Genomic DNA, 14,997 nt, shown 5'->3' with positions numbered 1-14,997 from the left:
TTGAACATAACTTTAAAAAGGGAAGGGACAAGTCTGAATATGAAAACTGACTCAATTTAAATTAAATCTGTCAGAGTAAAAACAGTAGAAATATTTAGAATGTATTATAATGTCTTCTGAGAGAACATAACTATTAGATTATGAAATTTCTTTTGTTTGAACCTATAAAGTTATATCATTAGCTACTCATTACCATAAATGAAATGAGAGAATATCTATAATGTAAATTTTATTATGAATGAAAGAAGTAAAAGCTGTGAAAATTAGATAAGAAAACAGTTAGGATGTGTAGAAGTTGGAGGATAATAACTTCTATACACATAGAACTGAATAAAGACATGTGTGTCTAGTAATCACATTTTAGTTAAAACAGGAAAAGTTGAGACAAGACTGAACTGACAAAAAGTCTTCTCAAGGGATATAGCTTTGAAGAAAAATATGTTGAGAGAAGCAGCAGTTGCATTGATATTCTATTCCCATCTCATGTTAGCCTATAAAAAACAAATATAAAATTATTACAATGTTCATTATTTTGATGTTATTATCAGCTGATATTTATTTCTCAACACATTCATATTGAATTCTCTAAATTCCAATGTTTTTTTAATCACTTATGCCTGTATGTTTTGTATCCAAATGAAAACAACTATTCAATGTAAAAAAATATTATATAAAAAAAGATGATGTTATATTAAAAAAATTATAATTTTCTTCTTAAGAAAAATGGAAACAATGTACTGCTCCTCAAAGTACCAATACACTTCGAGGTTTCATTAATAAAACCATGCGGTGTTATGCATACTTTCAAAGTATATCAAAACGAATGTCTCTTTATGCAGATGGTAAGTGTATAGACTTTCTAAATATTTTTCTTTATAACATTGAAAATATTTATAATTAAAAATGAGTATAGAGTTATTAATAAAATAATTATAAATTGAAATCTGTAATTAGAAATTATTTGTTTTAATGTTATACATATGAACTGTTTGCTTAAATTTTTTCAGTCTTTGACAGTCTCAGTTTGATGTAAACTATTTTCTCCAATTTAAATTTTTGCTTTTTATGAGTCACTGTATTTTTTTTCTATGAATGTTTTAAAATTTAATTTCTCGAGAAATAACATTGTTCTCAGATATTTTCATTAATAAACATTAGAAATATAATCTGATTTTTTTTGACTGGACATAAAGCTGAGTTTTTAACCCTTTCGTTACCAACCTGGCTGAAACCGGCTCTGGATTTGATTACAAATGTCTTGTTTTCATAAGTTTTGAATTAAAATCTTCCACCAAACCTTAGTCACAATTTATGTTCCTAACACTAGCTGAATAATAACTAAGTTATTTTGATAAATTTTTTGTTATATCTAAAATAATTGAAAGAAATACAGAGCATCTCAAAATAAATACAGTAACAAAAGGGTTTTAAAATAGTATAGTTGACTGAATTAACCTCAGCATTATCATCATCATTATTTAATGTCTGTTTTCCATGCTGACATGGGTTGGACTAATCTCAGAATATTACTGGTATGTATTTTGATCAAATCTGGAAGAATGACTGACAGTTAAATATTATTTTCAAATATTAATGTTATCTGTTACATATTTATTGATTTATTGATAGAACAATCAGGCAACTGAAAGCTAAGTGATGTTGCCTCACCATTGTCTCTAGTATAAACTAACTCTTTATCTCAACTATAATATCAGTTCTAACAAGTATTTTGATTGTCAAGTGGTGGTGGAGACAAACACACATATGATGGGCTTCCCATAGTTTCTGTCTACCAAATTCACTTATGAGATGTTGGTTGGTTTGGGGGCTATAATAGAAGTCACTTTCTCAAAGTTCCATGTAGTGGGACTGAACCTAAAAGCATGTGGTTGAAAAGCGAGCTTCTTGACTACACAAGCATGCTTGTGTCTTAATGGTGATCTTTTTTTATTCTCTTCTGAAAAACAGGTAATATCTGTACACAGATTCTCAGACATTCTGAGTTTTACATTCTATTATAAAACAATGCTGATGATGATAACGATGATATGAAAGTGCCATCTTACTTAGAGGGAAGTGATGTACTTTTATAACAGATCATTGGCAGTGCTTCATTAAAATTTCTAGAAAATACAAGCATAGATTTTAACAGAAGTATACTTCTAGATTTATAGCTATATTACTTCTATATTGATATTTGGCATAATTTCTATTTTCATATAGCTGACTATCTTGGTTGTTTTGAAACATTTGAGGAAAAGTTTTCCTTTTATAATATATACAATTCTCAAGAGCTTACTTTGGAAGATTGCATTTTGAAATGTCAAAGTTATAACATACTTTATGCTGGAGTTAGAAATGGGTAAGTATGATATTCAACTTAACATCATTGATATTACACACTTTCCATTTTAATTAATACCTTTCCCCATGCTAGTCCTCTTTCATCCTTTTGCACCTACCATTTTCATTATTTTCTTATATTCTTTCTTTTATCACCCTCTTGCTCTGATTCTTTCTCATCTTGCTCTCCTTTATCTGGCAGGGATGATACAACCTTCTGGTTCTGGTGAACAAATAAATAGAGACAACATTGTATTGAAAGTATTCTTTAGTCATGCATGAACATCTCCACTGAATACAGAACTGAATCATTACAGTATATTCATCCTAATTTTGTTATCTGGTTTTAAATTTCTCTTTAATCAATCATATCTTCTTTAGTAGCAAAGATACTGGAAAGTTATCTTTTTTGTCTTTTACTTGTTTCAGCCATTAGACTGTGGCCACACAGGGGCACTGCCTTGAAGAATTTTTAGTTGAATGTATTGACCTCAGTGCTTATTTTTTATAGTCTGGTACTTATTCTATCAGTCTCCTTTGCCAAACTGCCAAGTTACAGGGAATGCAAACACACCAGCACTGGTTGTGAAGCACAGACATGAAGACACACACACATAGATATTTATATATACATATATATGACAGGCTTCTTTCAGTTTCTGTCTAACAAATCCACTCACAATCCTTTGGTCAGCCCAAGCCTATAGTAGAAGACACCTGCCCAAGGTGAACGCAGTGGTACTGGACCCAGAACCATGTGATTGGGAAGCAAGCTTCTTACCACATAGCTACACCTGTGCCTCTATGAAGATAATATTTTTATACATAATCTGTTTAATGAAAAGGTTGATTGTTTTGACTGTAATCTAACCAAGATTTTAGAGCTTTCTAAATGAATTTTAAAAAGAAAAAAATGTTTCACTCCAAACCCAAGCTAAATACTACTTCAATCTGGTAGCCTGAAAGTATTACCAAAATATGCAGTGCTAATTAGTTTCAGTTAAACCAGTTCTAATTCATCATTTGCTTAGATTATTTGGCTTAATAAATAGGATGTATTGAGAATCTTTCATTGTTATAAGAGAAACAGTGATTTTGTCTTCATGTTAGTATAGGTTGTATAGCTATTAGTTCTAGTAATTTAGTTTTATCACTCATCCATTCAACTAGTTACTTTAAAATTTTTTTAGTATTAAATTCTGTTGACCAGAGAAATGTGGAAAGTAATGTTGATTATGTTTTAAAACCGGAACTGAATACAAACTTATGCATGGAAATTGTAATGTAATTGAAGATGTCAGAAACAGATCAGTGCAAACGAATTTCGGATCTTTACCTTTTGACGGGCAGATTCAGAAAATAATATTTTGTAACTTTCAAATTTCGTATACTGGTAGAATGTGTCATATAAAATATCTTTTACTCATAGCGTTTATGAGAAAAGTTTATATTTACAAAGTTATTTCGTGTTAAAGTTGTCGTATTTCGGTAATTTCAACCAATCAATGATGTGTATTCAGCTGAATAAAATTACTGCTGTTGTTTGTCAACAACAACTTCCAATGGTGTATATTTCATTTGTCACTGTTATTTATGACATATTTCATCTCAGCTACGTTTGTATGAATAAACAAGTGTATCTGAAGCGTGTTTTACTTCATGGCACCACCATAATTGTTCATGCATTTCTACTGCTTTTAAATACTTTTTTTTTCCTGTTTTCAGCTACTATTTTCGGAAAGACTTCCCCCTACCCCTACTCTTCCAATTTCTTCATTTTAAATTTTTTCCGTAACTCTAACCCTAAAACTCCAACCCTAACCTTAAAACCTTAACCCTAACACTCTAACCCTAAAACCCTAACCCTAACACTAACTCCCTAACCCTAAAACCCTAACCCTAACCCTAAAACCTTAACCCTAACCCTAAAACCCTAACTCTAACCCTAAAACCAGTACAAGCGCATGAACGATGTCATAAATAATAGTGACAAACAAAATATATGCCGCCGATAGTTGTTGTTGACAAACAACAGCAGTAATTTTATTCAGCTGAATACACACGTCATTGGTTGAAATTACCAAAATATGACAACTTCAACATGAAATAACCTTGTAAATATAAACTTTTCTCAAAAGCACTAAGAGTAAAAGATGTTTCATATGACACATTGAAAGTGTTTAGTTACAAAAAATTAATTTCTCGATCTGCCGTTCAAAAGGAAAAGATCCCGAATTTCAGACCAGTTCTAGCAGATTTATTTTAACCCTTTCTTCATGTAACATAAGTAGAAGTATGGATTCAGCTCTTATGCAGTTATTTTATTGCACATTTAAGCAGTACACTTAATTTTGCATGAATCAGTTTATCTAGTTGTCAGGAATAAGTACTGGGTTACTTGAGAATATTACTTGCAATAAACTGGCCTCATATGCAGTGAAAATGTATCTCTCATCTGCTTATACTAAACATTGCTCTGTACTTACTGGAGATAAATTTGGAGGTATTCTCAATTAGTGTATTCAGAGAGCTGGCCTCACTGTTAATATGAAGGTATATAATCATGAAGACCTTGCTGATGATTTGAGTAAAGTAATGTTTTGAACTAGTGTCAGGATTAATGTTTAATAAATATATTTTTAGATTAAATCATTTTACTTGAATATCAAAATTTTATTACTAAGGTGACAGTTGGTGGATACCACAAGCCAACTCAGATTGAGTAGATTTATTATATAGATATAGGTAACCAAATGAAAAAATAAAGAAAACAAAAATAAATACAGATATAAAATATATACTGTTTTTCTTTATTTCTTGATTGCTTATTCCTCTTCATTCTTTTGTTCATTCTTGAGTGGTTTGTAACAGGAAGGGCATCCAGCTATAAAACTCAATTACTCTAACATCATGCATCATTATAATCATTGTTTTTGTATTTTTTCCCATATATGTTTTTGAAATAGAGATTTTACAATAAATGTAAAGGAGTACAACATTTGATTTGATATCATGACTATTAATGAAAGTAGGAGAATCAAAAGTGTCTTTGTCCTAATCCCTTGGGTGCTGGGAGTTCTTGCTATGACACAGATCAATTACCATTTTAACTCCTTGTCTGTTTAATTTGCAATAAAATATCTTTAATTATAGTAACCAATGTTATTGCACGCCTAACAACTCTCATATAAAACAAGTTGAAGAAAAAAAGTGTTCAAAAGAGTGTCCTACAGATTTTCGATTTTACTGTGGAGGGAAGAAAGCCATGCAGATTTATAGATCACGTAAGTAATTTTCAGAAATTAATTAGTTACATTTACTTCTCTTTGAAACTTTGAACTTTTTAATTTTCTTCCTTTTTGCTTAATAAAAAAAATCACAAGAGCTGCATGCAGTAAGACAACTTGCTTCTGTACAAACTAATGTTTGATTATGCTTTAAGTAAACTTTATATCACTTCAGTAAAAGCCCTTTTTATAAGCATTTTACATTCTTGTACCAATAAAAATAGATGGCTGTTGATCTTACCTATTCTTGTTGCTTATTCATCCCCTAACATTCATCACTTCTCTATTTATGGTGCTATTTGGTGGCTGTAATCAATTGAGAGCAGAATAGGCACATTACACCCCTCCATTACCCTGAATCATTTCCATTTCTCTTTATCATTTCTGTCTACACTATTCCCACCAATCACTTCCTTTTCTGCCTTCAGCCATTGCTCTTCAATCTTAACAGTTCTCTTACCTGTTTACCCACTTGAGCCACTTCTACACCTCTCACCATCATTTGTTACATGCACCTGTACTCCACTCTTTCTCTCTCTGTCCATTCCACTACTAAGATCTACTGTATCTTGAAATGCTCCAACATCCCACCACCACTTCTTTCCAACTTTTCAACTACTTAGCCTCATATCTCTATTACAAGTCACCTAGGCCTGTTCTTCTATCACACTCTATCTAGTCTCACAACACCTGGTATAGAACAATCACACCTCTCTCTCTCAAATACTCTCCCATCCATACAGTCTAAGAGATTTTTTGCTTCTATTTGCCTTTTTTTTTACCTCCTTTTTCTTGTTTCTTTCCTTTCTTGTTTTGCAAGTTACTTGGCAGTCTTGCTAGTGCCTCAAGCCTGAAAAAGCACCCAATACACTCTGTAAAGTTTTGCCATTCAAAGAATTTTGCAAACTTTGAAATACATGGTGATCTGATAGTGCAAGGTCAGGGCTATATGGTGGATGTGGCATCACTTCCCAACCAAGCTCTAATAATTTTTCATGAGTTAGCAAAGACATGTGTGGTCTGGTGTTGTCATGGTGGAACACAATTCCTTTATGATTTGCCAATTCTAGCCGTTTTCTCTGATTGGTTCCAGTTTTATTAGTTGTTGACAGTAAACATCTGAATTGATCATTTGGTTCCTTGGAAGCAGCTCAAAATACATACATAACACTTTTGTAATCTTACCAAATTGACAGCATGACCTTTTTTTTTATGCAATTCAGCTTTTGATGTATTTTGTGCTGGTTCATTATGCTTGGACCATGATCGTTTTTGATTGATGTTATTGTAGACAATTCATTTTTCATCACCAGTGATGATTTGTTTAAAAAAAATGTTGATTTCATTGTGTTTGAGATGCATATCACAAATATTGATTTGTTGTGTTAAGTGAATCTCTTTCAATTTATGTGAAACCCAAATGTTGAGCTTCCTAATGAGTCCAAGACATTTCAAGTGATTTTCAATTTTTGTGTGTGATACATTTAACCTCTCTGCAATTTCTTGCACAGTTATATATCAATCAGATTTAATTATGGCTTTGATTCAGTCATCACTAACTTCAGTAGTTCGACCAGAATGTTGGTTATCTTTCTCCAGAACAGAATTTCTTGAATCATATTTTTGACACTGGCATTCTGTTAAGCAACCAACACCATAAACTTCACATATTTCTTTGTGTGCCTCAACAGCTTTATTGCCTTTACAGAAATAGAGAAGCAAAATATGGTGAAAATATTTGTTTTTGCACTCCATGTTAAAATTGATATTGAACTAACAGCTGTAAACAAAATTATGCACAATTTGTTTCTAAAGTAAGCTAAAAAATCAAATGTCAAAAGGAAAAACATCATAACATTGACAAAAATCATTCAAAAATATCGTAACTCTATCTATTTGTGAAAAACGAAATTACTTTCTTGCCAACCCAATATTATATGTGTAGGTGTTTGTGCCTCTCTGTCCTGACATTGTATGATAGTTGAAATGAATGTCAGCAGTGTTAGGCCATAGCAACAAAAGTGGGTTGACAACTGGAAGGGCATCCAGACATAGAAAATCTATTTCAATAAATTCTGGCCCATGCAAGTATGGAAAAGTGGATGTTAAAATGATAATGATGACGAAAACCAATAATGCAGTGGCTTGGTAGAATTATTAATGCATCAAATATAACACCTTTTATGTTCTGAGGACTATTTTTGCCTTTCATTTTTCCAGGCTTCATAGAATTAAGTACCAGTCAAATACTGGGTTGATATAACCAACTATACATAAGGTGGTGCCCCAGCATGGCTGCAGTCTAATGACTGAAACAAGAAAAAGATAAAAAAGATATAACCTTTCCTTCAAACGTAAAATCATGTGTCTTTGTTAGAAATAAATATCAAATATATTTTTAAATACAATATATACTTGGATTTATTATTACAGGCAATGAATAGTATCCCTTGCTATAGAAAATAAAAACATTGCATTTTTTTTTCGTGTAATACCATGTTTTTTAGTTGCTTTAGTATTTTCTGCAGATTTTCTAGTCTGATCTTATAGAGATTACAGCTTCTGACATATAGCTCTAGCTTTTCATAGATATGAAGCAAATCTGATCTTGTTTGAACTTGAATAAGTTGTAAATGTCACATAACAGGACCATAACTGAATCTTGTATTCATATCTCCTAAGATCTTTGTGAATGGCTTTATCTGTACAGTTGGAGCAAACTTTTGTCCATAAAAATAAGATGTACTTGATTTAATTGATGTAGAAAGACTTTTAAGGGATGCTTTAAATGCTAATAATATAAAACAGATATAGGTATGGCTGTGTGGTTAAGTTGGTTTGTTGACTTTTCAAAATGAGAACCAGTTCTTTGTAAAGATGTTCAATAATGGATGAGATTCTGTTGAGAAAGATTACTCAGAAGAGTGAAATTAGTTGGAAGTTCTTTGGTTGTGATTTTGTTTCAGCTGGACTTTTGTCTTTTTTGATCTTTGTTCCTTTACTGTATGCTATAAATTTGTTGAGAAATATATTACAATGAGTCAAACAAATAATTTGTAGTCCCGGAATATAAAATAGTGAATGCATTACTCTGAAGAATGGTGAGAGAGATGCACCGAAAGTCATTCCACCTCTTGCAGATCATTCCTGTGATCACAATCTCTACCCCAATCAGATTGAGTAGAAAGGTAGCTGGGAGGAGTTCAGAATTCTGGATGTTTGAATTACTACAGGTTTGAAAAAAATTTTTACCAGAAAGTAACTTGCAATCCTCTGCCTATTGGGCAATGAAGTTTGGGTCTGATGCTGATTCCACCAGGTTGATGCTGGAGAAAGTGTTGCTGTAGACTGCATCCTAGATTAGAAATTTGCTGGTTCAGAACAGGAAGATTATGATACTGCCTAATTTTTTATTTTCCCTGTAGCCTAATCCCACTGGTTCTAGTTGTTATGGAAAATTGCCTGCATCCAAACAATGTTTAACAATATGATTGAAGGTCACATGCTGAGTGAAAGGGCTAGTACTGAGGGGGTATGATGATGTGTAGAGTTCATAAATATCTGCTAAGGACCCATATGACACAAACAGCCAGAACAAATGCTATAAGGCATCCCATCCAGTGATGTAACACTTCAAAGTGGTGAACTGACAGAATTTCATCAACTCTGAAAGGATGTAAAATGAAGTTGACCCCTATACTATTTGAACTCGGAGCTTAGAGAGTTGGAAAAATACCACAAAGCCTTTTGTTCTTTTTTTAATGAATTTGCCACTTATTGAAGGTTTTTGTTTTTCAGAAATAGCATACTTTCATATTATGTGATTATTCAGCTACCATAGATATAGCCAGCTGGAGATGATGCTTCCTGGGGCTAAATAACAGTAACATTCGTCCCAACTGGGACTGCCACATTATGTTGGCAAATAATCTATACTTTAGAGTACTGTTGCTGAATGTCTCTCTTTGAGAAATTTAGAAATAATAATTTTTCTATTCATTAGATAAGTGACTGTGTGACACTTTGAAAATTATATATATTTTCAAACAGGTATTTAGCAGCACCGTCTCTAGCCAAGCAATTATTCTGTGTTGAGGAAGGGAAATAACCCAGAAATTGCAGTCTGCAGATATTACTTAGTGCTGAGTGGGGATGCTGAACTCCCCTGTTTGAAAATATAAGGACACAGTGTGTTGTATAGCTAGCTGGAGATGATGTTTCTGGGGCAGTAACATTCGTCCCAACCGGGACTGCCACATTATGTTGGCAAATAATCTTTATTTTAGAGTACTGTTACTGAATATCTCTCGTTGAGAGATTTAGAAAGTATAATTTTTCTATTTATAGATATACTCTTAGTTATATATCTGGGTTTCATTGGCCTTTGTGCATTTCTTGTTAGGATAAGTTGCTCGATTATGCTTCTTTGCATATTATGTCTTTTATTGAAGGGAATAATTTAATGTTCATTGATAAAACAGTTATATATGAGATTGGAAATATAAGATTTTTGTCTAAGCTTAAAAAAGATTAAACTGAAAAGTTAAAAACAGTTTTTGCATAATTTACAGAAAACTTCTGATACAAGTCATGGCAAAAATGGTTGTGTTGTGTCACCCCATATTTTGTTTTGATTTACATATTAACTAATTTTAGTTATTTTCATTGAATTTCAACCTTTTTACTTTTTAAATACCATAAATGAAATTTACCATATGGAAGCTATCATATTAACTATTTAAAAAAAAAATCTGCTATAGATTACCATGGCTGATAATTCTTTATGACCCATTATTGTGAAGAGGGCATTCTGAGAACTTTAATTTATTACAAGGATTTTTTAAATTTTATTTGTTTTTGGTGATAGTAAACAAGGACTGAATATGTGTTTGTGTCTTCTGTTCATAAATTGTAATAAGCACTATTTCCTGTCAGCATGAATTTTACTATTTCTTTGCTTATCTGTAATGTACTTTTTACAGTTCAGTTTGTCTATTTTTGCTTAGTTTTTTCTTTGTAATGAAGTTTCTCTTTAGACAAGGTTGAAAAATCAGTTGACTCAAAATTTTGGCAGAGACAAAAACAGAATTAATGACAAAAATTACCTTATCTGCACACAGAATGTATTTTATTCCAATATGAAAGTAATATAATGGCAATTTATTTATTTTTGTAGTTTTAGAAATAATTGTGAAAATAATAATATTGTGCTGGTGTTATAAATCATGTTCCAAATGGGCAAGTTTTCATGTGGTTTCTGCCTGCAAGTTTCCATGATACAAATGTAATTTATATCATTAAATATTATCACCACAATGAACAGATAGATATCCACAATTAATTTGAGATAAAGTGTGTAAAATGGAATTGCACTTGATTTAGAAATTGTGCATTAGCATGTTTTTTTTCTTTTTTTTAAATCATAGAAAATGTATCAGTGTGATATTTTTTGTTACGTATGGATAGCATTCATAAAGAATTTTACATTTATTCCTATGTATGAAAGGGCTAGGATTACTCATCCATTATTTTAATTCTGTTAAAAATGTATGGCTTCTGAATATAGATTTCCTTTTGAAGAAATACAAAGAAAAGAAAAAGGAAAAATATGAGGATTGCCAACAATTATCCAATGCCTACTGTTTAAAATTTGGAAAGTGATTCATGTTTTTGCTTTGTAATTAGTTTGCACTCATTCCTTGTTATGATTCATTGCCTGGCTTAGTGAGATTTCTACGAGTGATAGAATTTTTACGGAACAATATGTTATCATTTCCAATCCTTTTCACTTCTATTTCTCTTCACTTCTACTTTTTTCACTCTTTATTATTTCATTGAAAAAGAATAATTATTATCTCAGTCATTTATTTCAATGTATTTGGAATTTAATGACTACATATTTTTAAAGTGCCTTAATATTTTTATAAGCTTTTTTGCTGCTTTCCTTCTATTTGTTAGCCAAGTTTTTATAGAAACTGTAGGAAAATGCTGTTATCATTATTAACATTGTCTTTGATTAATTTTTGTGGCTGCATATTTTCTCCTTTTTTTATTATGCTGAAAAATTTCTTTTCATTATAATATCAGTTATCTTTTTCAGTTTTTTAAAATTCTCTGTCATTTATTAATTCAAATGCTTCATGAATATCTGTTGATTGTTAAAAAAATATTTATTTAAAAAGAAGAAAAAAAAATATCAACAATGGAAATTGTTTTCAAATGATTCATTTCAGTGAAAGCTGCTCTAATTTTAACTGTTAAATTATCTGTGTATGTTTGTTGAAATTGATAGTTTTATTCAAGGCCTTTTGACACTAGAAGAACTGGGATTTATTTGATTTCTACTTGTTTTATCTAAGAAAAAATAACTTTTTATACTGTTCATAAAACAAAATTTAAACCTTATCAGTTGTGTTTCAATTGAAATCATAAGCAATGTAAGTTTTTTATTCTGAAATGTTGTATCTTGTATCTGAAAGAAACAGAATTCTTGCTACAGTTTATTAATCTCAGTAGGATAGATGTAAACTAATACTCAGCTTTTCAGGCCAGCTATATAGATTAGGTTGGTGTATGCAAAAATAATTGCAGATTTTTGTTATTTTAAACTTTGAGCGATGTATTTTAGAATAAAATTTTATATCTATACTAAAGTATTATATCATTCTGGAGTAGAGATTTTGGTCTATTGATTTATTGGTTTTATTTTTATTGTTTATTCTTGTTTATTTTAGGATGTAGGCTGTCAAATTAAAGAGAGAAAAAAATTGAGCAATTTTATTGTATGAGTTCAAAATGAAAATCAGAGCAGAGGGAACTGCTTGCAAGAGATATTAGACAAGCATTTGAGCAGAAGACTGTCAACAAACATAGTCTAAACATTCGTTTGAAAAATATCATAGCAGAGACAAGAGCTATGAAGGTTGACAATGACTATTTGAAGACTTCACTGACGTAGCTCTCAGGGTCATCAGGGCACACAGACCACTACACCACAACAGGGACTGGACCTTATGATGTTGTATCCTAGATTTGGGTTTCTTTTATCGTTTACTTAGGAGAGAAGGATAGTACCCATGACCCTAACATAGTTTCTGAGACTGCTGGGATGGAGGGAGCAACATATCTTGTCCCAGCCCAAAAACTTTCAATAGAGTAACTGAAGTGAAATGACATTTAATTAGCTTAGTATTGAAGCGGACTCACATAGAATAATTTGAGTGTGTTGAAGAATTAAACATTCAATAGTTGGTTGACATTTACACCATATTTGGAAGTTGATGACACTTGACATTTGTTGAGCTTTTTTGAGTGCTACACAAGCAGAATGAAAATAAAAAATCTCATTTATGAAGTTTTATCTGCACTTTTTTTACACATCAAAAATGATTCATTCCTTGATTGTATTTTGACATGTGTCAAAACATAGATTCTGTACAACAATCAATGACGTTCCACCCTAATTAATTGGCCAAGGTGAAGTGCCAAAACACTCTCTCAACTGGAGCTGTATCTAAAGAAGGTTATGGTCACTGTTTTGTTGTTGGCAAATTGAATCATCCACTTCTATTTCTTGAATCCTGATGAAACCATCACAGTAGAGAAGTATTGCCAAGAAATCAACATGCACCAAAAATTGTAATGCTTATGTCTAGCACGGGTCAATCATAATATATATCACTTCTTCTTTATTATACTTGACCACATATCTTGCAAAGATTCTGAAAAAATTGAATGAAGTGGGCCATCAAGCTCTACCTCACCCATCTTACACCTCAGACCTCTCTCAGACTGACTACCATTCTTTCAAGCATTTTTTAAAACTTCCTGCTAAAGATCTTCAATATCCAAACATTACCTCAAAGGACCTTTGAATAATTCATCAGTTTCAGCACTCCAGAATTCTATACTATAAGTAGACTTGTTTCTTGTTGGTAAAAAGCATAGGTTCATTATTTCTATTAATAAAAGTTATTCTGAGCTGAGATATATTGCTTTAAGGTTAATGGTTAAAAACTATAATTATTTGTCCCCCCCACCTTGTGATGGAGGTCACAAAAAGACACCTACTAGCACCTGTGCTAGTGGCATGTAAAAAGTACCTTTTGAGCATTGGGCCTCATGGAAGTAATGACAAATGACTGAGACCTTTAACAATGTGCTGTGCTTGAGAAGAAAACCCATCTAGCCAAGTAAAATTGTAGTTGTGACAGGTACTGGTGTCATGTAACTGGCACCCTTGCTGAAGGCATGTAAAACCATTCATTACACTCTTAGAGAGGTTGGCATTAAGAAGGGCATCCAGCCGTAGAAACCGTGTCAAATCAGACTGGAGTTTGGTGCAGTCCCTCAGCTTGCCAACCCTGGTTAAACTGTCCAACCCATACCAGCATGGACAATAGATATTAAATGATGATGATGATGATTTATGTGCTAACTTTATAATATTAAAAAATTTCAGTTAAATTTCACGTGAAATTCAACTGAAATAGTTTATTTCTTTGTCTTTTTTTTTGTTTCAGTATATATAGAACTGTATTTTTTTTATTGATGGCTCCAATGTAAAAGTTTTCAAGTTTACTCGAGAAGTAGCCTTTGTATTTAGAGGAAATACTTGAATATGGAATTCCTCATATATTAGAAACTATATTACATACAAGTATGAATAGAAATATAGATGAAAGACTAGATAGTTCTGCCTACACATATGTACACACACATGTATGTATTTGTATATATAAACATACATGAATAGTTTTGCAGATCAGCAAACCCTAACAAAGTATAAACAAGAAAAGAAACTTGAAAGCTGCCAATTTGTTTTGCATATTAGAAACTCCTTCATTGCCACTGTTTCCTGAGCATCTGCTGATTATGGTTGCATCCCTTATGATCTCCTATAATGAAGATCTCACACATATTTGGGGGAGATTTAGTTGCTCTCAAAAGGAACTGTTTGATGATTTTCGATTGTGATTCAGCTACATAATTTATCAAGTGCTTAGAAGAAATTGCAATTCATTTCAGCTCAGGATACGATCATTGAATACTTATAGAAAAATGCCAACTACTATTTTTTTGTCTGACTGCATATTTGAACCTACTTCAAATTTTTAATGCTTCATGCATTGTGTATGCCTCACTACTTAACTATATTATTCATGTCTTTAGAAAAATAAAAGAAATAAAAGATCTAGTTTAAGGTCACCATCATCATCAACATTATTCCCACTGTAACACTATCAAAAGTATTTTACCAACCATGACCATACAATTACTGACATAACAAGACTGAAATGGTGTTTTATTTTGTTTCAGCCAGTAATAGAAAAATTATATTAAAGTGAAAAATTTTCTTGATAAAAAT

The 14,997-nt window shown here is 31.7% G+C and overlaps 1 protein-coding gene across 1 annotated transcript in view; it reads left to right on the top strand.

The window, feature by feature from the left end:
- Window positions 1-14,997, top strand: part of LOC118762590 — a 149,229-nt gene that overhangs the window by 16,287 nt on the left and 117,945 nt on the right. Inside the window, exons 3-5 of the mRNA XM_036501370.1 lie at window positions 720-842; window positions 2,224-2,362; window positions 5,497-5,627. Of these exons, the coding sequence (XP_036357263.1) occupies window positions 720-842; window positions 2,224-2,362; window positions 5,497-5,627 (393 nt within the window). The remainder of the gene's footprint in view (window positions 1-719; window positions 843-2,223; window positions 2,363-5,496; window positions 5,628-14,997) is intronic.

Source organism: Octopus sinensis, linkage group LG3 (genome assembly GCF_006345805.1).
Source record: "Octopus sinensis linkage group LG3, ASM634580v1, whole genome shotgun sequence".
NCBI lineage: Eukaryota > Metazoa > Mollusca > Cephalopoda > Octopoda > Octopodidae > Octopus > Octopus sinensis.
This window is presented reverse-complemented; position numbering and strand designations above follow the sequence as displayed.